The sequence below is a fragment of the Cebus imitator genome, unplaced genomic scaffold (genome assembly GCF_001604975.1).
Source record: "Cebus imitator isolate Cc_AM_T3 unplaced genomic scaffold, Cebus_imitator-1.0 Scaffold188, whole genome shotgun sequence".
Lineage (NCBI taxonomy): Eukaryota > Metazoa > Chordata > Mammalia > Primates > Cebidae > Cebus > Cebus imitator.
In genome coordinates, this window is record NW_016107503.1 from 3033653 (window position 1) to 3056763 (window position 23111).

The 23111-nt window shown below is 36.7% G+C and overlaps 1 protein-coding gene across 3 annotated transcripts in view; it reads left to right on the forward strand.

Moving 5' to 3' along the window:
- Window positions 1–23111, forward strand: part of EPHA6 (EPH receptor A6) — a 980105-nt gene that overhangs the window by 430785 nt on the left and 526209 nt on the right. For all 3 annotated transcript variants that reach the window (XM_017546189.2, XM_037744876.1, XM_017546191.2), the window contains exon 4: window positions 16086–16241. In XM_017546189.2, the coding sequence (XP_017401678.1) occupies window positions 16086–16241 (156 nt within the window). The remainder of the gene's footprint in view (window positions 1–16085; window positions 16242–23111) is intronic.

Sequence of the window (23111 nt, forward strand, 5' to 3'; positions counted from 1 at the left end):
CACACACACATATTTGTATAATGACAAGATTTACCAATGTTTGGTTATAAAAGTCAGAGAGACCTGGCTTCAAGAGCCTGACTTGCTTACATGTCATCTCTGTGACCTTGAGCAACTGCCTGAGATTTCATCACCTTTTTTTGTAAAATGAGTACAGTAACACTCACATCATTGTGTTTTTGTAAGATTTAAATAGAATATAGAAAACATCAATTTGTACTGGACAAAAATTGTGATTATTATATTGATTACCAGCATGATTAATAACTTTTTATAAAAATGTATGCTTTCCTTGCTTAGTAAAAATTTGATGGCTATAATTCAATAATTTTAACATTATTTTTCTGTCCTATTCAACCACAGAAATGACACAAAATATATGACAATGGGACATTCAAAATTGTCAGATTGAAAAATAGATTGTAAATTTGTTGTGAAGGCAGCAGAAGATAGGGTTGTCAAACTTTACTGAGGTGTCAGAGTACGTAATACTTTGAGCAATGATGAGTGAGTTTGGTCAAATGTTCAAATCACACATACAGTTCATTCAATGATGAATCTATTCTTCAATTCTAGGTTGAAAGATGAAATATCTTATTTTTTACACAAAATGAGGTGGCCACATAAAACATTTTGATGGAATAAAAGTTGTGGAATACATTTTTATTTCTAATATTTTGAATAAAGCAATATTAGCTTCATTTATTACAAAAAAGAAATATGATTAAGATAATATAAAACAGTTAAAACCATGTGTCAATTAAATCTCACTAAAGATTGTTTTGTTATACTGTTCATAATCTGAATATACTTATATCAGTTTGTTCTTACGCTGTTATTAATATAAAGAACTCCCAGAGAATGAGTAATTTATAAAGAAAATATGTTTAATTGACTCGCAGTTCGCATGGCTGGAGAGGCCTCAGAAAACTTACAGTCATGATGGAAGGCACAGGAGAAGCAAGTACCTTCTTCACTAGGCGGCAGGAAACATGAGAGTGAAGCAAAGGGGGAAGAGCTCCTTGTGAAACCTGCAGATCTCACGAGAGCTCACTCACTGTCACAAGAACAGCATGAGGGAAACTGCCTCCAGGAGCCTATCACCTCCCACCCCTGGACATGTGGGATTTGTGGGATAACAGTTTGAGATGAGATTTGGGTGAATACACAGAGCCAAACCGTATCTGTCATCAATTATTCTTTAAAAGTGTGGTTCACTCCATCACTTCCCTAGATTGCAAAGTAAGCACAGTGTTCCAATTATAATGGATAACTGATGATGAAAACTCAGATTATAGGTTAGAACGGACCTCTGTCTAACTCTTGGCTTTTTTCATATGACCTTGAGCAAATGTTTCGATTACCCAGTGCTACATAAAAAACACCCCCAAATTTAGTGACTGAAAACAACACTGATCATCTATTTTGCTCACAAATCTGTAATGTGAGCCAGGATTGGCAAGGGCGGCTCATCTCTGCCCCAGGCAGCATCAGCTGGATTGACAGGAGTGGGGAATGGAGGATTTACATTCCAGATCGGTCACTTACTTGTCTGGCAAATTGGTGCTGGTTGTCAACCAAGAGCTCAGCCAGAGCTATGAGCAGAGAACCTAAATTCTTCTGTCTGTGGCCATCTCCATGGCTTCCTGGTCTTCCTCCTGCCACATAGGTAGTTTCTGAAAGTAAGCATCCCAAAGAATCAGGCAAAAGCTCTATTACCCTTTATGACCTGGCCTAGGCAGTCATATAAAGTCACTTCTGCTATAGCACCAAGCACACTGACTTCAAGAGAAGAGAGCAGAGGCCTCACAGTTTTGTGGAAAGAATGTCTATAAGAAATTGTCAAAAGAACCTACCTTTTGAAAGATATTGTTGGGGCATTTTTTGGAAAACAATCTGCCACAGTACATTATTTCATGTTAGTTAGCTTCAGGTTCCTCATCTTAATGATAAAATGATGGACACCCTTCAGGTCACTTTATATACCTGCCATGTATTAATCCCTCACAGCCACCCCTGGGCTAAGTGCTATCTTTTATTCCCGTTGTCTTGGTCAGTTTGGGCTGCTATGACAAAATATCATAGACTGTGTGTGTAGCTTAAACAGCAGAGATATATTTCCCACAGTCCGAGATCAAGGCGCTAGTAGGTCTGCTGAGTACCCCACTCTTCCTTATTTGCAGATGGCTATTTTCCAGTGTCCTCACATATAAGACAGCAGAGAGATCTGGTTTCTTCATTCCTTTATAAGGGCACTAATCCCATTCAGACCTCCATCCTCATGACCTAATCACTTCCCAAAGTCTCTGTCTTCAAATATGATCACATCAGGGATTTTAGGCTTCAACATACAAATTTTGGGGTGACATACACACACTCAGTCAATAGCACCTATTCTACAGAAGAGAAAACTGATACACATAAAAATAAGTCACCTTAAATGATAGAGCAAGTAAACTAAAGAAACAGAACTCAAACCCGTGTGATCTAGTTTCACACATTCTTTTTTACTTTGTAGTTAATTTTTATGATAATAACCAAAATATTATAGGCAAAGTGCTTAGCAAAGTGCCTGGCTCATTCTGAATGTTCAATAATTATAAATGGTTTTGTTGTAGCTGTTATTACTAATGTATCTTATAGTAAATTACTGATTGTTTTCTTTTTGAAGATATTTTTCTTTATTCACAAAGGCAAATTCAGCCTGACTTAAAGGGTATGCAGTAAAGGAAAACTGAAAGAAAAGGTGACAAATTGTCTTAACTAGATGGTCTACAAAAAATAGTGAAACAAGAATAAGAATCTCTGACTAGGGGATACAAATACTAAATAGTATTGCATTTCAGGATACGTGAGAATATGGTGATAGATTCACCAAGCACATTTTTTCAAACCAGTTCTAAATATGAAGGAAGTAATATCAATGTGGTAATAAGTATGGCTGACTAAAACATATCGGGAATATAAAATTAAATAAAAATCACTTTAGAAGATAAATGTTGGGACATTTAAAGATTGATCAATATTTATAGAAACAACATAGGACTTCTAATGTTGTATGAGTGTTATTACCAGATTATATTCAAAATGATAATAAAAATTGAGCCTAATCCTAAAAACTGTTGCTATAAGTCTTTTGGTCTACACACCTTATCTTAACTTCCAGAACAGAATGCGTGCCTTATTCTCACACTAGAAACAGCTTTAGAATTTTAACTTTGCTTGTCACCAGCCTCGGACTACGAAAGTATTTCTGACTGTTTTCCAAATAATGCCCTAACCTTGAAATTTCTCTATCTCTTGAGTGAATGTGCTCTTTCTTTGAATCGTCTGAAACATATAAATTTTTAAATCTGTGATTATAAAGAAAAGATGATGAAAGATAAAATTGAGGTCTTATACATTCAGTTTATGCTTATTAATGGCAACTTACCTGAGTTTGCCAGTATGGAAATATATATTCATTTCAGGATACTAGGGAACACGGTCATAGTTTGTGTGTGTGTGTGTGTGTGTGTGTGTGTGTGTGTGTGTGTGTGTGTGTGTGTAACCCCTGTTTCTAAGTTAATGTGTCAAAATAGCAACATCAAGAAACAAACTAACTGAAAACAACAGCTTACGATTTCTCAGTTGATGTCCTCTTTTTTACATAAACAGAAGTTTAAAACCTGACTGCTGGTCTGATACCTGGGTCCAGGTCTTGGCGCAGTTCTTAAGTCTTTGGCATGTTAAATAGAATAAAATCCACATGTGTGCATTTGGAGTAAGCCCAAGAGTTCATAAACAAGTTTATGGATTGACTTTCTCAGCTCCTCTCTCTCCATGTTCTCTGGGTACTTTCTGGTTTCCCCTGGTTTCTCTTTAAGATTCCTTGGCAAGAAGGCTGACGCTGTATTTCCTCCACTTTGCTGTGCCCTTCTGCAACTACATTCACGTCCAGGACCATGAGAGAAGACAGAGAGAGGAAGAAGTGCAGTGGAGGTTGACCCAACTCTCTTGGAACCACAGCTTCAATGAACAAACAAGAAAGCCTCCTTTCTTAAGAAATTCAGCTCCTGTGGTTCCCATTTCTGGCCACTACCACCACCACCATCGAAATGTGATTGCTTAAGGACTAGGCAAGGGTTATGCAAGAAAAGAAAAAGGGTGGGATTGCCACATTCTCTCTGAGAATTAGGAATTCTGATTCCCACTCCTAAAGCTAAAATGAGCAGGCTTGTCCTGGAGCTGTCTGTGACCTGGTGTCTACTTCCAAGTTACCAGTCCATTCAGGCTAGGAGAGGGTGGAGTGGGAATTAGAAAAATGAAAGAGAAGAATTGTAAACTTATCATCAGCTCAGTGATAGTTCACATTTTGGTCTTCTCCAATCTGCCTACTTCTGCTTAGAGTCCTCAAATAGCTGCTTTGTGTATTCTGCCTAGATTTTATAGTTAAATAGCAGAAAGAGGTTGCTGTGTCTTTACTCTTTCCCTTCTGGAACAAGAGCATCTTACTCTGATTCTGTGGGACGAAATTCATGTAACTTGCAGTATATTTTTGTAGGTCTAATGGTTTTTCTATTTGTTTATTCAGTGAGAAGCTCATTAAAGCATTTATTTGATGACAGTAAGAAATAGGAATTAGTACCAGTACCCTTTTATATACATTATCTAATCAATCTAATCATTATTTATTTATTGATTGATTGATTGATAGGGAGTCTCACTCTGTCACCCAGGCTGGAGCGCAGTGATGCAATCTCGGGTCACTGCAAACTTTGCTTCCCAGGTTGAATCAATTCTCATGCCTCAGCCTCCCAAGGAGCTGGGATTACTGGTGCCTGAAACTATGCCCAGCTAATTTTTATTTTTATATTTTTAGTGGAGACTGGGTTTTGCCATGTTGGCCAGGCTGGTCTCAAACTCCAGACCAGAAGTGATCCACCCACCTCAGCCTCCCAATGTCATTGGGATTGCAGTTTTAAGCCACCACATCTGGCCTCATGTGCTTTTTTATAGTAGCCATCCTCCTAAGAAAGTTGGATTCAGTATTTTGAAGCACAATACACAAGCTTATTATTTATAGACATGGATTTGGTGATTTGAGAATGTCATTGAATGCTATTAGGTTATTCTGTAGAAACAATGTATATGGGCTTATTTACCCTTAAGTTTTGGCAATTTATATGTGCTTATTTACCCTTAAGTTCTTATGTTTAAATTCCTTAACCTGCTTTTGCTAATTACGTGACAACAGTATTTATTGTACAATGCCATCTAAGAAAACATAAATGCTACTGCTTTTCGCCAGTTTCTTAAATTTCTTTCAAGAATCCTATTATTTTCAGAAATGATGTAGATCACATGTTTTTACTGATAAGTCATGCAGATTTATCTAAACTTACAGGCTGTTGAACATCAATGAGGGAAAAGCAGTCGATTATATTAATGTCACTTCCTGTCACACAAGACACAGTTCAATATTTCATCAAACAGTGAGAACCGCACAGCATAATATGCTAGCTAGGATTTCTCATGGTCTTTTTTGTCTTCCAGTTCTCTGATAATAAGGATAAGCCTAAAAAAAATTGCTAACAATATATGGTCTAACCATTCAATTGTGCAAGTATGAGTAGAACAGATTATTCATTTCTTATTTTTTGTTTTATTATAGATGTGTGTGTGTGTGTGTGTGTGTGTGTAAGTCACAGTCTTCAGCTGTGTTTCAATCAATACATCAATATTCTAATTTCAATGTTTTGTGGATAATGAAATTTCAAACATCTATAAGGAAATTGTATTATAAGATAATTAATGTAGCCAGGTATGGTGGCAGGTGCCTGTAATCCCAGCTACTCTGGAGGCTGAGGCAGGAGAATCACTTGAACCTGGTAGGCAGAGGGTGCAGTGAGCCAAGATTGTGGTACTGCACTCCAGCCTGGGTAACAGGAGTGAAACTTCATTTCCAAAAAAAAAAAAAGATAGTGAGTGATATTTCAATCACTGTACTCATATTTAGTTTGCCCTTAATATGTTTTTCTCTAAAAATTTGCTTTGACTTTTGCCATATGTGACATTTTCATTGTTATTTTAAGCAATTACATAAAGTTTCTCAAATTATAAACATATTTTAAAATAAAAAAACAAGTAAATATTTCACACATGTTTCAGAAATAAGGGTATGTTTATAATTGTATTATTCTTAACTGAATATACTTCCTCTGATTATATTATGTGAAACTTAGGAAGGTAAAAGCTTTTTGTTAAATATAGTTTATCGAACATATTAGTTTATTTCTGTTCCTTTTTGACACTTCACTAACAAAAATAAGGGTGTATAGAAAGTTTACTCTAACAAGAAAAAAGCAAAAGGGAAGGAAAATACATCAGGAGAGAAAGGTAAAAGTCTGTATTAGGCCATTTCTGTGTTGCTATAAAGAAATACCTGATATGGTTAATTTATAAAGCAAAGATTTAATCTGCTCATGATTTTTCAGGCCGTACAAGCATAGCTTCAGCGTCTGGTTCTGGTGTGGGGCTCAGGTAGCTTTTAATTATGGCAGAAGGAAAACAGAAGCCTGCACATCACATGGTGTGAACAAGAGCAAGGGGTTGGGGAATTGTGGTCCCAGACTTTAAAACAATCTGATCTTGCATGAGCTGTCTGAGCGAGAACTCACTTATAAACAAGGGGTTGCTTCTAAACCATTCATGAGGAATCCGCCTCCATGATTCAGTCATCTCCCACCCTGCCCCACCTCCAGCACTGAGAATCACATTTCAACATGAGATCTGGAGAAAATGAGTATCTAGCCCCTATCAATGTGAGCCAATTTCAGAAAATGAAAATCAAATGGAGGATTAATAACTCATGTAGTACTGGAAATTAGTATGCAGGGAGTAGGCCCCTTTCATCTTGTGCATTTCTGTTGAGTAATAGCAAGGAATGGAATTGTTATATCAGATGGTAGGCCTATGTTCATCTATAATAAGTACTGCCTAACAGTTCTCTAAAGTGGTAGCAACAACTCCTCCATTGATATTTTACAATTCATATTGTTCCATATTCCCAGAAATACTTGGTATTGTGTGTTTATTTCATCTTAAGTATTCTGGTAGAAGTGGGAGTATTACATTGAACTTTACAATAAGTTATTTAAATATGTCTTTGAGAAACTAGATGTAGTAGATAGGAAAATGATATTATAGGAGACAGTAAATTATGAAGACAGAAAAATAAGAATTTAGGATGTCTCAAGTAGTCTGATTTTTACTTTTGGCCAAGATGGAGTACCATCTACTGTGTGAGATAAGAAAACCCATTTAAAAATGTGGGGGGAAAAGAAAAACATATTTATGACATGAGATATCAGATAATGGAGAGATAGTAATTAAAAGAGGAAAGCCCTACAATTGCCCCAACTTGCCATTTAGGGTAAATTTTCAGGCCCTGCCACATAGAAAAAGGACCCTGATAAAACCTTATAAACTCCTTCATGGACTATTGAGAAGACAGATCTGAGAGTCCAGAGAAATCAAGGTAGTGAGATTTCTCAGTGTCAGTATGACAGAGAAAAGGGCTTTCCAAAAGACAACTCCAAATATGTGCAGAGGTTCTCTGTGAGTGCTCACCTAAATTTTGCTAATTAAAAAAAAAAAAGAAGATAAAATAGATCATAAAAAGTATGTCACTTTCTAAAAGAACGAAGGAAACGAAAATAACGAAGACATGGGACAAATGCAGAGCAAATAGCAAGGTAGAATTAAGCCTAAGAATATCAGTAATCACATTAAATATAAATGATCTCAATACCCAAATTAAATGGCAGAGATTGTCTATTCGTTTTTTTAAAAAAAACAAGACCCAGGGCCGAATCCAAGAAACACACTTTAAACATATAAATGGAAACACCTGAAAATGAAATGGTATAAGAAAACTTCTGGGATTGACAGATATATTCACTGTCTTGATTGTGCAAAATTTTAACAGTTGTATAGATTTATCACAACACCTAATTGTATGCTTTATTTGAAATTTTGCATATGCCAATTATACTTTAGTCAAGCTGTGAGAAAATAATATGGTACATGTGGAGAGTGGTAAGAAGTACAAAATTTCTATAGCAGTGGAAGGTGAGTTTTGAAAAATAGATATGAGTTCATCCCTGAAGGAATTTAAATATGAATCGCAGTTTGGACTTTATTCTAGAAACCAGGTATTGGCATACATATTCTGTGAAAGTCATAGAGTATATATGTTAGACTTTGAAGTCTGAGTCAAAAATCTTGAATGTCATATACTTATGTAATCATTTAAAAATATAAAGCCTGGGTACAGATGTTCATGCCTATAATCTCAGCACTTTGGCAGGCTGAGGCAAGGCAGATCACTGAAGCACAGAAGACTGAGACTAGCCTGAGCAACATGGCAAAACCCCATCTCTACACAAAATACAAAAATTAGCTTGGCATGGTGGTGCATGCCTGTAGTCCCAGCTAATTATGAGATTGATGTGGGAGGACCACCTGAGCTTGGGAGGTGGAGACTGTAGTAAGCTGTGATCATACCACTGTACTCCAACCTGGATAACAGAGTGATACCCTATCTTGAAAAATAAATAAAATATAAAAACCATTCTAACCTTTTTCCATACTGCTATAAAGAACTGCCTGAGACAAGGTAATTTATAAAGAAAAGAGGTTTAATTGACTCACAGTTTATTATGGCTGGGGAAGCCTAAGGAAACTTACAATTATGGCAGAAGGGCAAAAAGAAGTGCCTAGCAAAGTGGGAAGAGCCCCTTATAAAACCATCATATCTCATGAGAACTCACTATCATGAGAATAGCATGAGGGAGACCACCCCCATGATTCAGTTACCCCCACCTGGTCTCTCCCTTGACACATGGGGATTATAGGAATTATGGGGATTACAATTCAAGATGAGATTTGGGTGGGGACACAAAGACTAACAAAATCATTCTGTCCCTGTGTGCACCCAAATATCACATTCCTGTCATGCTATGATAGCTTATGCCTTCCCAACAGTCCCCCAAAGTCTTAATTCATTCCTGCATTAACCCAAAATTCCAAGTCCAAAGTCTCTTCTGAGGAAAGGTAAGTTTCTTCCACATATGAGCCTGTAAAATCAAAAGCAAGTGAGTTACTTTCTAGATACAATGGGAGTACAGGCATTGGGTAAACACACCCATTCCAAATGGGAGAAATTGACCAGCACCAAAGGGCTACAGGCCCCATGTAAGTCTGAAATCCAGTGTGGCAGTCAAATCTTAAAGCTGCAGAGTGATCTCCTTTGACTCCATATCTTACTTTCAGGTCACACTGATGCAAGAGGTGGGCTCCGTGGTCTTGAGCAGCTCTGCCCCTGTGTCTTTGCAGGCTATAGCCCCACTCCTGGCTGCTTTTATGGGCTGGCATTGAGTGTCTCTGGCTTTTCCAGACACATGGTGCAGGCTGTCAGTGGATCTATAATTCTGGGGTCTGGAGGATGGTGGCTCCCTTCTTATACATTAACTAGGTTGTGCCCCAGCAGGCAATCTGTGGGGGCCCAAACCCTACGTTTTCCCTCTTCATTGACCTAGTACAGGTTCTCCATGAGGGCTCTGCCCCTGCAGTAGACTTCTGTGTGGACATCTGGGCATTTCCATACATCCTCTGAAATCTAGGTAGAAGCCCCCATTGCTCAATTCTTACATTCTGCATGCCTGCAGGCCCAATGGCACATGGAAGCCGCCCAGGCTTGGGGATTGCAACCTCTGAAGCAATGGTCTGAGATGTACCTTGGCCCCTTTTAGCTGTGGCTGGAGCAAGAATGACTGGGATGTCGGGTGCCGTGTCTCAAGGATGCACAGAGTAGCTGGGTCCTGGGCCCTGCCCATAAAACCATTTCTTCCTCCTAGGCCTTCAGACTTGTTATGGAAAGTGCTGACATGAATATCTCTGAAATGCCCTGGAAATATTTTCTCCATTATCTTGGTGATAACATTCAGCTCCTTGTTAATTATGCAAATTCCTGCAGCCGGCTTTAATTTCTCCTCAGAAAATAGGTTTTTCTTTTCTATTGTACCTTCGGGTTGCAAATTTTCAAAAATTTTATGCTCTGCTTCCCTTTTAAATATAAGTTCTAATTTCAAACCATCTCTTTGTGAATGTATAAAACTGAATGCTTTTAAGAGCACCCAAGTCAATTTGAATGCTTTGCCGCTTAGAAATTTCTTCTGCCAGGCACCCTAAATCATCTCTCATGAGTTCGAAGTTCCACATATCTCTAGGGCTGGAGCAAAATACCACCAGTCTGTTTGCTAAAGCACAGCAAGAGTCACATTTATTCCAGTGCACAAGTTCCTTATCTACATCTGAGACCACCTAGGCTTGACTTCATTGTCCATATCACTATTAGCATTTTGGTTGGAGCCATTCAACAAGTTTCTAGGATGTTCCAGACTTTTTCACATCTTCCTGTCTTCTTCCAAGCACTCCAAACTCTTCCAACTTCTGCCTGTTACCCATTTCCAAAGTTGCCTCCACATTTTTGCTATCTTTATAACATACCCATTCTCTTTGGTACCAATTTATTGTAGTATTCCATTTTCATACGGCTATAAAGAACTGCCCACGATTGGGTAATTTATAAAGGAAAGAGGTTTAAGGTTTAATTGACCCCTGTTTTGACATGGCTGGGGAAGCCTCAGGAAACTTACAATCATGGCAAAAAGCAAAGGGGAAGCAAGGCATCTTCTTCACAAGGCAGGAGGAAGGAGAAGTGCCTAGAAAAGGAGGAAGAGCCCCTTATAAAACCATCAGATCTCGTGAGAACTCACTATCACAAGAACAGCATGGGGGAAACCACCTCCATAACTCAATTACGTCTACCTTGTCTCTCCCTTGACATATGGGGATTATGAGGATTATAGTTCAAGATGAGATTTGGGTGCAGACACAAAGCCTAAAAAATCAGTCTGTACAAATCTAGGCAGTAGGTTTGCAAAATGGCTAAACTCTTACTGTAGGCAATAGAGAATAGCATGACCATTCTGCAATTTAGAAATGTAACTTGCATCAATAATGGAGTGGATGTGAGCAGAGAGAAAGCAGAGACAGGCAGAACTGAGATGAATGCACTATTCCAAGAGATGTAGATTTAAATGATAAATCTGTATTATTATGGAAGAAAAGTTAAAAGTAGAAATTAAAAAGGTAATGCAAGCTGGGTACAGTGGTTCACACCTGTAATTCCAGCACTTTGGGAGGCCAAGACAGGCAGATCATGAGGTCAGGAGATTGAGACTATCTTGGCCAACATGATGAAACCTCGTCTCTACTAAAAATACAAAAAATTAGCTAGGTGTGGTGGCGCATGCCTGTAATTCCAGCTACTCAGGAGGTGAGGCAGGAAAATTGCTTGAACCAGGGAGTCAGAGGTTGCAGTGAGCTGAGATCGTGCCACTGCACTTTAGCTTGGTGACAGAGCAAGATTCCATCTCAAGAAAAAAAGAAAAAAACAGGTAATGCAAGTTTAAACTAACGGTCTGTACCCCAACACATTTTTCTAAAGAAAGAATAATAGAAACCACTTCGTTAGATAACCTATAACTTTCCAACATGGTTTGTTTCTTGAAAGCAAGAAGTTTATAGATCCTATTATATAAATAAAAAAATAAGGAAATGGTAGAGAAGGAAGGAATATATGAGAAAGAAATTTAAAAGTTCTCAAGACATAGGTACTGATATCCCATTTATAACCTAATTCTAACAAAACCTAAGACCACTAACTAAATAGATACACAGAATACTTCTTCAATTACAGAGCTCTTGTTATGTTATGTCATATTAGTTATTAGCATTCACCATTTATTTACCTTCATTCCATTTTTTCATTGTTTATAAAAACTAAAGACCAGGTGCGCTGGCTCACACCTATAATCCGGCACTTTGGGAGGCTGAGGCAGGTGGATCACTTGAGATTAGGAGTTTGAGACTAGCCCGGCCAATGTGGTGAAACCCTGTTTCTACTGAAATACAAAAGATAGCAGGGCATGGTGGTGGATGCCTGTAAGCCCACCTACTCGGGAGGCTGAGGCAGGAGAATCACTTGAAGTGGGGAGCAGAGGATGTAGTGAGCCGAGATTGTGCCACTGCACTCCAGCTTGGGTGACAGAGTCAGACTCCCTCTCAACAACAAAATAAATAAATATATGTCTGAAATATGCTAGACATTGTGGATACTAGAATATTAACCCCCATCTCTGGCTTGTGGCAGTTACAAAAAGCTGAGATAACATGTGATAAAATAGTTGTAATCTAATGTGATATGATCTAAGTGAAAGATATACGCTGTATACTGTTAATGTGTGCTATATAAGAGAATGTGAGTGCCTCAACAATAATTTTCAGACAACAGAATTATTTATTTTTAAATGAAATATTATACTAAATGTTAATATCAAAACAGAAATATTTAAATAATCCAAATATATTTTAAGAGTTCAAAATTTTAAGTATTTCAAAGGCAAGTTGATGTATAAAAAACCTTTGAAATCAGGGATAGAGTTGAAAGTTGCAGCCCCTTTATCCAATTTTTATTTGTATTTTTTTTTTGCATTAGAAGGAAAATCCAAGTTCACTCTAATAATAATTTCAAATGGAATGTTGTTAATAGCTAGGTCATCTTGCAATATTAGAACAATCATTTTCAGGCACAGTTAAATCACTTTGAACATTTTTACTGTTTTCACTCCTTACCTATAATACGTTAAGCAGAAAACATAGAAATCTATAGAAAGATAAATTGTGCTATTATAAGACCATGCATTAAGTAGACATGCATAATATTTTGCAGAAATTCAATTAGAAGAGTACTCACACACAATCCAGTTCAATTAAATGAGTATGTATTGAGCACCTACGTTATGACAAGCACTAAGCACTGGGCAAAAATGCTCTTGTGGTGCTTACAGCCTTTAAACAGGTAATTACCAAGGGCTAACTAATGTGGAAAAGGCCCAGGTCCTTTGAGAAACTAAATTTGGTCTAAAAAGTCAGAATGGCCCTCTTAAAGAACAGTGAGCTAAAAGATAAGTGAATCACAGCCATGGAGGTTATGAGGAACGGGCAACATGCGGGTGGATCATGGGGTAGAGATACAGTGAAGAGATTTTTCAATAGAGAAAAACTCAAAGCAGGAAAAACAGCATAGTAAAACTATGGAAATTAAAGGACATCTTTGGCAGTCATTCATTTATTTGCCAAATATGCCTCATTGAGGGTCTAATAATGGCTAGCACTCTTCTAGACCCTGGAAATGCATTTTAGAAAACAAAACGAAGAAAAATATCTGCCTTTTTGGAGGATACATTTTACTGTGGAATGATTTAAAAATGAAATGCGTCATGTATCAGATTTGAAGTTCTCTGGAGAGGGAGCGTAATATGGAGTATTGCAGTGGGGTGTAGCAGGAGTCGAAATTTTAAACAAGGAATCAAGGAAGGCTTCATTAATTTGGTGACATTTGAGCAAAGACCTGATATAAGGGAAGTACCAAACCATGTAGATAGCCGAGTAAGAGCAAATGTTAAAAAAAGCCCTGTTGTGGGAACAAGCTTTGGATGTCCAAGATTCTGAAAAAGGCCAGTGTTGCTAGATCAAAGTATCTAAAGGAAATAAAATGTAGGAAATGAAAAGCAAGGTCACAGCGGGTGGGGAGCAAAACCATGCAGTGCTTGGGAGGCAGTTAACAAGGCAACAACCTTTACTCTTCCAGGAAGAGAAAGCCATTGGAAGGTTCTAAGTCCAGTTGTACATAACACAGTATCATACATGTTTTCAGGAGATCATCAGCTACTGGGTTGAGCATAGACTGCAGAAGGGCAAAGCCTTAACCAAGAAGGTGCAGGAAGGGAGTATCTTCATCTGATGTGGTTGGAGAGGTAGGCAGAGCCAAATCATGGGCAACTTTAACATTAATATGTGGGAAATTATCCAAATTTTTGAAATAGAGAATGTAATGAATAGATTTCTGTGTTTACAATTGTGCTATCCACCATGTATTCACTAGCCATGTGAGGTTGTTGGGCACTTGAAATGCAGTTAGTTTGAATTGAGACCTGCCGTAAGTGTAAAGTACATACAGGATTTCAAATACTTCAACAAAAAAATTTTAAAACTTCAAAAAATGTAAAATATTTCAATGGTTCATTTTATGTTGAAATAATATTTTGGATATATTGGGTTAAATAAAATATGTTATTAAAATATAATATCACCTGTTTCTTTTTAGGATTTTAATGTGACTACTACAAAATTTAAAGTTATGTATATATGTCTCACTTTATACGGCTGTTAGATACAGTATGTTTAGAAGATCACTCTGTCTGAAGAATGGATTAAAGTGGGCAAGAATAGTTGCTGAGAGGCTAGTTATTAGACTGTTATCAAGAACAGTTGAATATCACTAGCCTCTTCTAAATATCTTAGGAGGTGTTCTGAGCATTCTGAAAAGACTCTAAGAAGTGGCAAATTAACAGAAAACACTTCAGATGGGAAATTATTTAAATTCTTGTTTTAGCTACCAAAGAAAGTAAATAAAGGTAACAATGCCTGGCTGCACAAAATTAAGTTACAAGCAAAGCTACTTTATATTCTGAACAGTGTCTTTGACTGAAATTTGAATGGCTGATTAAAAGAAGAAAACAATATGCTTGTAACTCTTCTTTGTGTGTCTTATAGGTCCTATATATGCACATGTAATAAATATTTTTTATATTGTGGTTCTATGGCATACGTGTTTCTAATTAATGTAAAATAGTCTTATTCCACAAAATAACATAAAAAGCCTTTTAAGTAATATTTTAAATATTACTTTATATTAATATTTTAAATATTACTTTATCTTAAAATATTTTAAATACCATTGCAATATTTAGAATGTAAGCTCCCCATTTAGATTTGTATGTTCTCTGTTCATTAACGAATATATTCTGTTTTTAAATATGGTTACAGATTAAAGGTATTCTTTAAATTTCAGGTCCAACTTTTTAAATTATTTGGCAAATTATTAATAGACCTACCCTGTTGAATATATTCAGTTATTTCAAACTGCATATCTTAGTAGAAAACAATTATTGTATTAGAAAACTGTATAAGATAGATTTATTGAATATTTTATGATACGTTGTGTTGTAACTGCTGTCATAAGGCCACATTTAGTAATTAAAGATTTTTAAACAATATTTCAATTTTGAAAATGTTAGTGGTGTTTCCCATATTTTATTTATATACTCCAATTTCCTAAATTTTAGAAAAATATTTTAATGGTAGTCTTTTTTTGATTAACTATATACTATTTATTTATCAACAAGTTATTGAAGAGACCATTGTTGTATATTTGTGTACCACCACTTCCGGTTGATATTGATATTGAATAGCCAACCTCTTGATAATAATTTTACCGTGCAGAATTGATAATATTGCTCTTTTTGAATTACTAGATCATTTATAAAAATCTTATTATAAAGGCGAACATAAACTATTAATAAAATAGAGTTACAGCATATATAAAACAAAATTTAGCCACTAACAAAGGTGTTAAAGACACACTTTCACCAAATTAGAATTTTCTTCTTGAGCACTCACAAGAACTGAAGAGAAAACAGAATGTAAATACATTTTGAACAGTGTGACTTAATGTTATTTAATGCTATCTCCGAGAACAACACAAAACTATTTCTCTTACTGTCAGTTGTGGGCATCCCCATTCGTAGGTAACTTAAGTAAGCACTGATATTTTGTGTGCGTGTGCCGGTGTGTGTGTGTGTGTGCGTGTGCGTGTGTGTGTGTGTGTGTGTGTATGCTTGAGGTATGATTTTACAAATTAGCAGCCTCAGCTAAAATATGATGGCCTACTGGGTTTTATTAACTCTCAGTCACTAATTTCATTTGTTACTATTAACATATATGACTTCTTTATGTATGTATAACACTTCTCTGTGATCTAATGTGTGTATTAATTAAAGTATGTTATACATGTACAAATAAAAGAATTCTAGCAATAACAACTAAAAAATGTTTTTTTCTTTCTTTTTTTACAGCTTGCAGACCAGGATTCTATAAAGCTTTTGCTGGGAACACAAAGTGTTCTAAATGCCCTCCACATAGTTTAACATACATGGAAGCAACGTCTGTCTGTCAGTGTGAAAAGGGTTATTTCCGAGCTGAAAAAGACCCACCTTCTATGGCATGTACCAGTAAGTCTAGACATTTTGGATTTATGAGTTCTGTTTCCAATCATTTTGGTCTTTTTATTCTAAATTTTAAAAATAAGTAAATGTATAAAATCTTGCATTATGAAGGCTATTTGTCTGTGATAACAGTCAAGGAAAAAGCTCTCTCTTCTCACATAGTTGCTTTTCAGCTCTTTGTAAAGAATGTGTTTACTCCTCAAAATTCATTTTGATTCATGATGTGCAAATGCCAGAACTGGTTTGAGGAGTTACAGGTTTTCCTTATCCACAATCTGTCCTTAGGAAGTTATAGCAGTTGAAGGCTGCATGAGAAGCTATGAACAAAACTTCTGTTCTTTGCTTCATCCCTTGACCATTTTAAAGCACATCAATTTAGGACCATAAAGTTAATGTGTGAGGGAGATTCCAGAGGAAACTTTAAAAGTCATTCTGTTATTGTTATGTAGAAAAGTTCAAGTTTCCTTGACATTTATCTTTAACGGCAGGTATTTTTGAGTTTCTCCACATTTCACATCTTACTTTCTCTCCAATTTCTTTGGTTAGAAGCAATGCAGTGTTAAATCTAAATTTGAAGGTCATTTTAATATTTACACCAAGAATTTTAAATGAATTGTATTCTTTTATTATTAAAATATTATAAAATGTCTGTAAATCTAAAAAATAAAATTGAATATATTAATACATTGCTAAGCTATGCAAAAGTAAAATATCTTAGATTGTTTTAAAAGTATTGTTAAATATGTTAACATAAAAAAAACACACAATATATAAATTTAGAAAAAGGTAGAGGAGACTTTTTTTTTCTTTTTTGGAGACATAGTTTCACTCTTGTTACCCAGGCTGGAGTTGCCTTGGCATGATCCTGGCTCACTGCAATCTCCACCTCCTGGGTCCAAAGGATTCTCCTGCCTCAGCCTTCTGACTAGCTGGGATATCAGGCGCATGCCACCACACCCGGCTAATTTTTGTATTTTTAGTAGAGATGGGGTTTCACATGTTGGCCAGGCTGGTCTTGAACTCCTGACCTCAGGTGATCCACCTGCCTCAGCCTCCCAAAGTGCTGGGATTACAGGCCTGAGCCACCGCCCCCTAGCTGAGAGTTCATTTTTTATGAAGAGTTATAGTTTTCAAGGTGGCCTTTCTGCAGGCTGGTAAACATAGCCTTTGACCAAGACAGGCACTTTGAGGATGGTAAGAATGACAGGGATTTATGCTGAATGAAGTTGTAAAAGATACATATTAAATAAGCTACAGGAGTCACGACATTTATGAAAGCAGAAACAAGCACATGCACAATTGAGCTTCAACCTCAGCATGGGACCCGTGTACAAAAAATGGCCATGTTAGCACAATCCAAGGGTGGAGTTTTCAGCCCTCTGATGTAAAAGGTGAAGCAGAGGACATAGAAACCCTTGCTGAGCATACTTTCGAGTAGCCAGAACTGCTCTGTGTTTGGTGGCCTCTTAGTAGGAAGGAATGTTGGTTCCTTGTTATATCTAAACCACAGAAAGGGAGGGGCAGCATCAGGCAGTTAGTTAATATCAGTCATGGAGTGAGTCTTTTTTTTTTTTTAAAGGAAAAAAATCTTTTATTAAACTTTTACTAAGTATAAGGGATTTCTAAATTGTCCCAAGTAAAATATCCATGACTATATGTGATAGATACTGTAATCAGTATTTTACAGATGAGAAAACAGAGTGTGAAAGACTTGTCTAATAGCACACTACGGTAAAGGCTACAGCCAGGAACATAAGGGCATTCAAGAGATTTTAAGAGGGAATTTAAATTCATTTGCTTTGGCAAAACAGTCTCTCATTGATACGAAATTATAATTACTATATATATATATATATATATATAGTACAATATATATATATTGTACTTAAGGTTCTGGGGTACATGTGCAGAACATGCAGGTTTGTTGCATAGGTACCTACATGGCAATGTGGTTTGCTGCCTCCATCCCCCATCACCTATATCTGGCATTTCTCCCATGTTATCCTTCCCCAACCTCCCTACCCACCACTGTCCCTCCCCAGTCCCCCCAACAGACCACAGTGTGTGATGTTCCCCTCTCTGTGTCCACGTGTTCTCAGTATTCAACACCCACCTATGAGTGAGAGCATGTGGTGTCTGATTTTCTGTTCTTGTGTCAGTTTGCTGAGAATGATGGTTTCCAGATTCATCCATGTCCCTACAAAGGACATGAACTCATCGTTTTTTATGGCTGCATAGTATTCCATGGTGTGTATGTGCCACATTTTCCTTGTGTGAGTCTTTAAGAATGGCTGGTTTCTGTTTAACCCTTAGGGAAGAAAGCCTTATGGTAATGATGGAGGAGGTATAATGAGGTGTGTCCAGCCTCTCCTCTCCTCATCATAGATGGGATCTCAGTTTTTTAGATTTCTCTGAGGTCTGCTTGGCCATGAAAGGGTCTGTTCAGTAGGTTGGAGGATTCTGATTTTATTTAATTTTTATTTTTATTTCAGTAGTTTTGGTGGAACAGGTGGTGTTTGGTTGCATGGGGAAGTTATTTAGTGGTGATTTCTAAGATTTTGGTGCACCCATCACCCAAGCAGTGTACACTGTACTATATGTGTAGTCTTCTATCCCTCTCTATCCTCCCACCCTTCCCCACCGAGTTCCCAGAGTCCATTATATCATTCTTATGTTGCTGGTCCTCAGAGCTTAGCCACCAGTTATGTGAGAACACATATGATGTTTGGTTTTCCATTCCTGAGTTACTTCACTTCGGACACTGGTCTCCAGCTCCACCCAGGCTGCTGCAAATGCCATTATTTTGTTTCTTTTTATTGCTGAGTAGTATTCTATGGGGTGCGTGTGTGTGTGTGTGTGTGTGTGTGTGTGTGTGTGTGTGTGTGTGGGCATATGTATATATCTCCCACAATTTCTTTATCCACTTATTAGTTGATGGGAATTTGGATTGGCTCCATATTTTTTTGCAATTGCAAATTGTGCTGCTATAAATGACTTCTTTTCCTCTGGGTAGATAGTTGCCCAGTATACCCAGTAGTGGGATTGATGGATCAAATAGTAGCTCTACTTTTATTTCTTTAAGGAATCTCCATACTGTTATCTATGGTGGTGGTATTACTTTATGTTCCCACCAGCTGTGTAAAAGTGTTAGCCTTTCATCACATCCACACCAACATCTATGATTGTTTGATTTTTTAATTATGGCCATTCTTGCAGGAGTAAGGTGATATCGCATTGTGGTTTTGATTTGCATTTCCCTGATAATTAGTGATGTTGAGCATTTTTTATATATTTGTTGGCAGTTTGTAGATCTTTTGAGAATTCTCTATTCATGTCCTTTGCCCACTTTTTTGATGGGATTATTTGTTTTTTTCTTGCTGATTTGAGTTCCCTGTAGATTATGGATATTAGTCTTTGTCAGATACATAGTTTGCAAATATTTTCTCCTGCTCTGTGGGTTGTCCTTTACCTCTGCTGATTATTTCTTTTGCTTTAAGGAAGCTTTTTAGTTTAATTAGGTCTCATCTATTTGTCTTTATTTTTGTTGCATTTGCTTTTGAGTTCTTGGTCATGAACTCTTTGCCTAAGCCAATGTCGAGAAGAGTTTTTCTGATGTTATCTTTTAGAATTCTTATGGTTTTAGATCTTAGATTTAAGTCTTTGATCCATCTTGATTTGGTTTTTATGTAAGGTAAGAGATGAAGATCCAGCCTCATTGTTCTGCATGTGGCTTGCCATTTATCCCAGGACCATTTATTGAATAGGGTGTCCTTTCTCCACTTTGTTTTTGTTTGCTTTTATTTTTATTTGTCAATTACATAAGTAAGATACTAAGGTGAACATTTACCCTTCCTGGTGATGCATTGGAACCAAAATTTTGCTTATTTTATGTATTTCCATAGAAGCAAAACTAGACTTACATAATATCACATACTTCTTAGAGGCAATGATGGAAATGTCCCAATTTTTAAAACTTAACTGATGCAGTTCATAGAGTTTTCTGCATTACTATAGACTCCCTTAAAAATATTTTTATGGAACACATTTAATAAAAATGTAATACATTCATTATCACTATTCAATAGTAGATGTAATTTTTCTTCCTGATTGTAAATGCTAAGTGACTGCTTTCTTCAGAAAATTACAGCCTAGGAAATTACTACTTTTTTTTTTTCCTGAGAACATATTTTAAGTTTATAAATAACAAAAGAAAAATTCTGAATGTAATTTCTCACTTATGGAGAAAAGTTTTTAGCAGACAAATCTTGCTATTATTATATATATGTAATCTTCCTTGCATGGTTCTGCATAATATTATATATATTATGGACAATATACTACAGCTTAGGAAGTTGGTGGTATTTCAAATGGTTACAGTCCTGTCAGGCAAGTATCGCTCAAAACCTGTGTAGGAAACTGAATGGGGCTTTCTGAGAGAGAGGAAAATACCTTCTTATTTTCTTAGGAGGCTATAAACAGAAGATCGGTAAATTGAGGGAACAAGTTAGTTCCCATCAGTGTAACCCTTCAGTGAAGTAGTATAGTTGGTAATTGAGAAGGCTTCGTTAGAGTTATTCAGAATGAGAGACTAGTCAAAGAAAAATAAATATGGGCACAACAAGGTCTATGAATGTGATAAGCTTGTCAGTCATTGTTGAAGTAGATATGTGTATTTTTCCACTTATCTTGTATGTCACTTGAATTTGCTTTTATTTTTAATTTCCTTTTTTATTGCTTGATATTATAAATTATATTCAGAAATGCTAGCCTACCTTGTTTTATGAAGTAGAGGCAAAGAAAGGTTTAATTCTGTAATTGTTGGGCGGAGTTTTAGACAGCAAACAGCATGCCATTGTTGCTATGGGGCAGGAAAAATAATTTTCCTTCTACCCTTCATAGTTCTTATTGGGACAGACTCCAGTAGCAAAAAGATTAGCAAGAGAAAAGCAAACAGTAATTTATCAACATGTATACCTCATGTATACATTGGACGTACCCAGGGAATGAGTAAATCTCAAAGAGGTAGCTTTGAGTTTAGGTTTAAATACCATCTTTAGCTGCAAGAAAGGAAGAAGAATTCTGGGTAGGGGAGCAGTCAAACCTTTAGCGGAGGTAAAACCACAGTAAATCAGGATCAGATTTGTCACGGTGATTTCAGTCAGTGCCTTCTTCATGGATAAGAGTTTCTGGTGACTTAGTGATCCTTCTCTGCCAGAGGAGACAAGGAGATACACTTACAAATGGAGATTTCCTCTGTAGATATAAATTTTCCATACAAAAGAGTAATTTCTACTTTGTTTTCAGTGTTTCTACTGTGTCTGCAGTTTCTCAAAATAACTGACTCAAAATAATCCTTATGCCAAAGCGGCACATTTTTGAATGCTATATTCTGGTCTCCTATAGCCATATTTTAGGGTGGCATATTCTGGTCTCCTACAGTCATATTTTGGGAAACATAATTTGATCTCGTACATTGTCATCAGGGATCAAAAGAGATAACCCCCAAAGAAAAGTGAAATACAGAGCGTTAGTCAAGTTTTCCTCGTCCAGCCACAGGAGGCTTCATTATTGAGTCTTCTCTCTCCTGCTTTTTTAAGTGTTTGCTTACTTTGTTTGGCAAAGACTCAGCTTAGTGCTGAGTTCACTGTCTTTTAAAGCCAGATTTTCTCGCAGTGAATCTTGGTGTTGTAGGAACAAAGGGAAAGCTACTCTTCCACCCTCTCCAAATGCTTACTGATATGTACCACAATAGCCAGATTGATAGGAGAAAAACGTGTAGAAATATATTAATGTGTGTGAGTCTCATATAAAATATGAGACTCTATATGAGACTCATAGACGGTCCAGATGGTCGAGGTTTATATACCCTCTTTGTAGGGGAAAGGAAATGGGGCATGGAGACATTGTGAGGGATAGTAAATGATTTTTAGGAGAAATGAGTGTGCCCAAGGAACAACAGCCTGGGAGAAAGTTTCTCTGAGGTCTAAGGGAGGTGCTGAAGAAAGCGAAGGGTAGAACTTCAGTGTGAAGAAAAATGGTGTTATTATGCAGATGAGGCGTCTCAGGTAATCCCTAGGAGCTGCCCTCAGAGAAGTAGATGAAATGTCTTTCTGGGTTTGGTGATGACTTATAGTCATTTTTTTTTCTCTAGTGGTTGATTTTTCCCGGTTATTTGACAAGATTCCTAGGGAAGGACTGTTAAGACAATGTATTTCTTCTGGGTGAAGTTCCCTTAAACAAATAAAGAAACTTCAGAGAAATCCCCTAATGGTCCCTTGGAATGAAAGAAGATCAGAGAGACAGGGGCACAGGGAAAGATCAGAGAGATATTTTTGTTTTGAGGTTTATTTCTGAAGCCTTGCAGTTTCTTTTAATTCAAAGCACTCCGCATGCCAAAGGACCATATTTTCTGAGCCCCAAAAGCATTTACTAGATATGTAAGGTTGGTCAAATTATGTAACTTCTCTTAACTTCAGTTGTACCATTTGTATTGATAACAATACACACCTCATACTGTTGTCACATGATTTAAATGAGTTAATATTTGAAAAGTGCTTAAAACGGTACCTTGCACATAATGGGTGCTACATAAATAAATGTTTGTTAAATTAAAAAGAAAGGTGTTCTCTAACAATATATTTTGAAACAGTGTCTGGAAAGTTAAAATTCAGACTATTAGAAATTTTACCATGATGCTGTTATGCCAGTTGTGCAGCTTCCATCATTTGTTTTCCAGCAAACTAACAATAATAATAATATGCTAAATTTCTAAGACCCTTTCACAAAACCTATGAAGTCCTGAACCTCTAAGCCTGTCATCTGATATTGTTAGCAGTGGCAAATCCAACGGGCCTGTAGCGACTTGTATGTACCTTC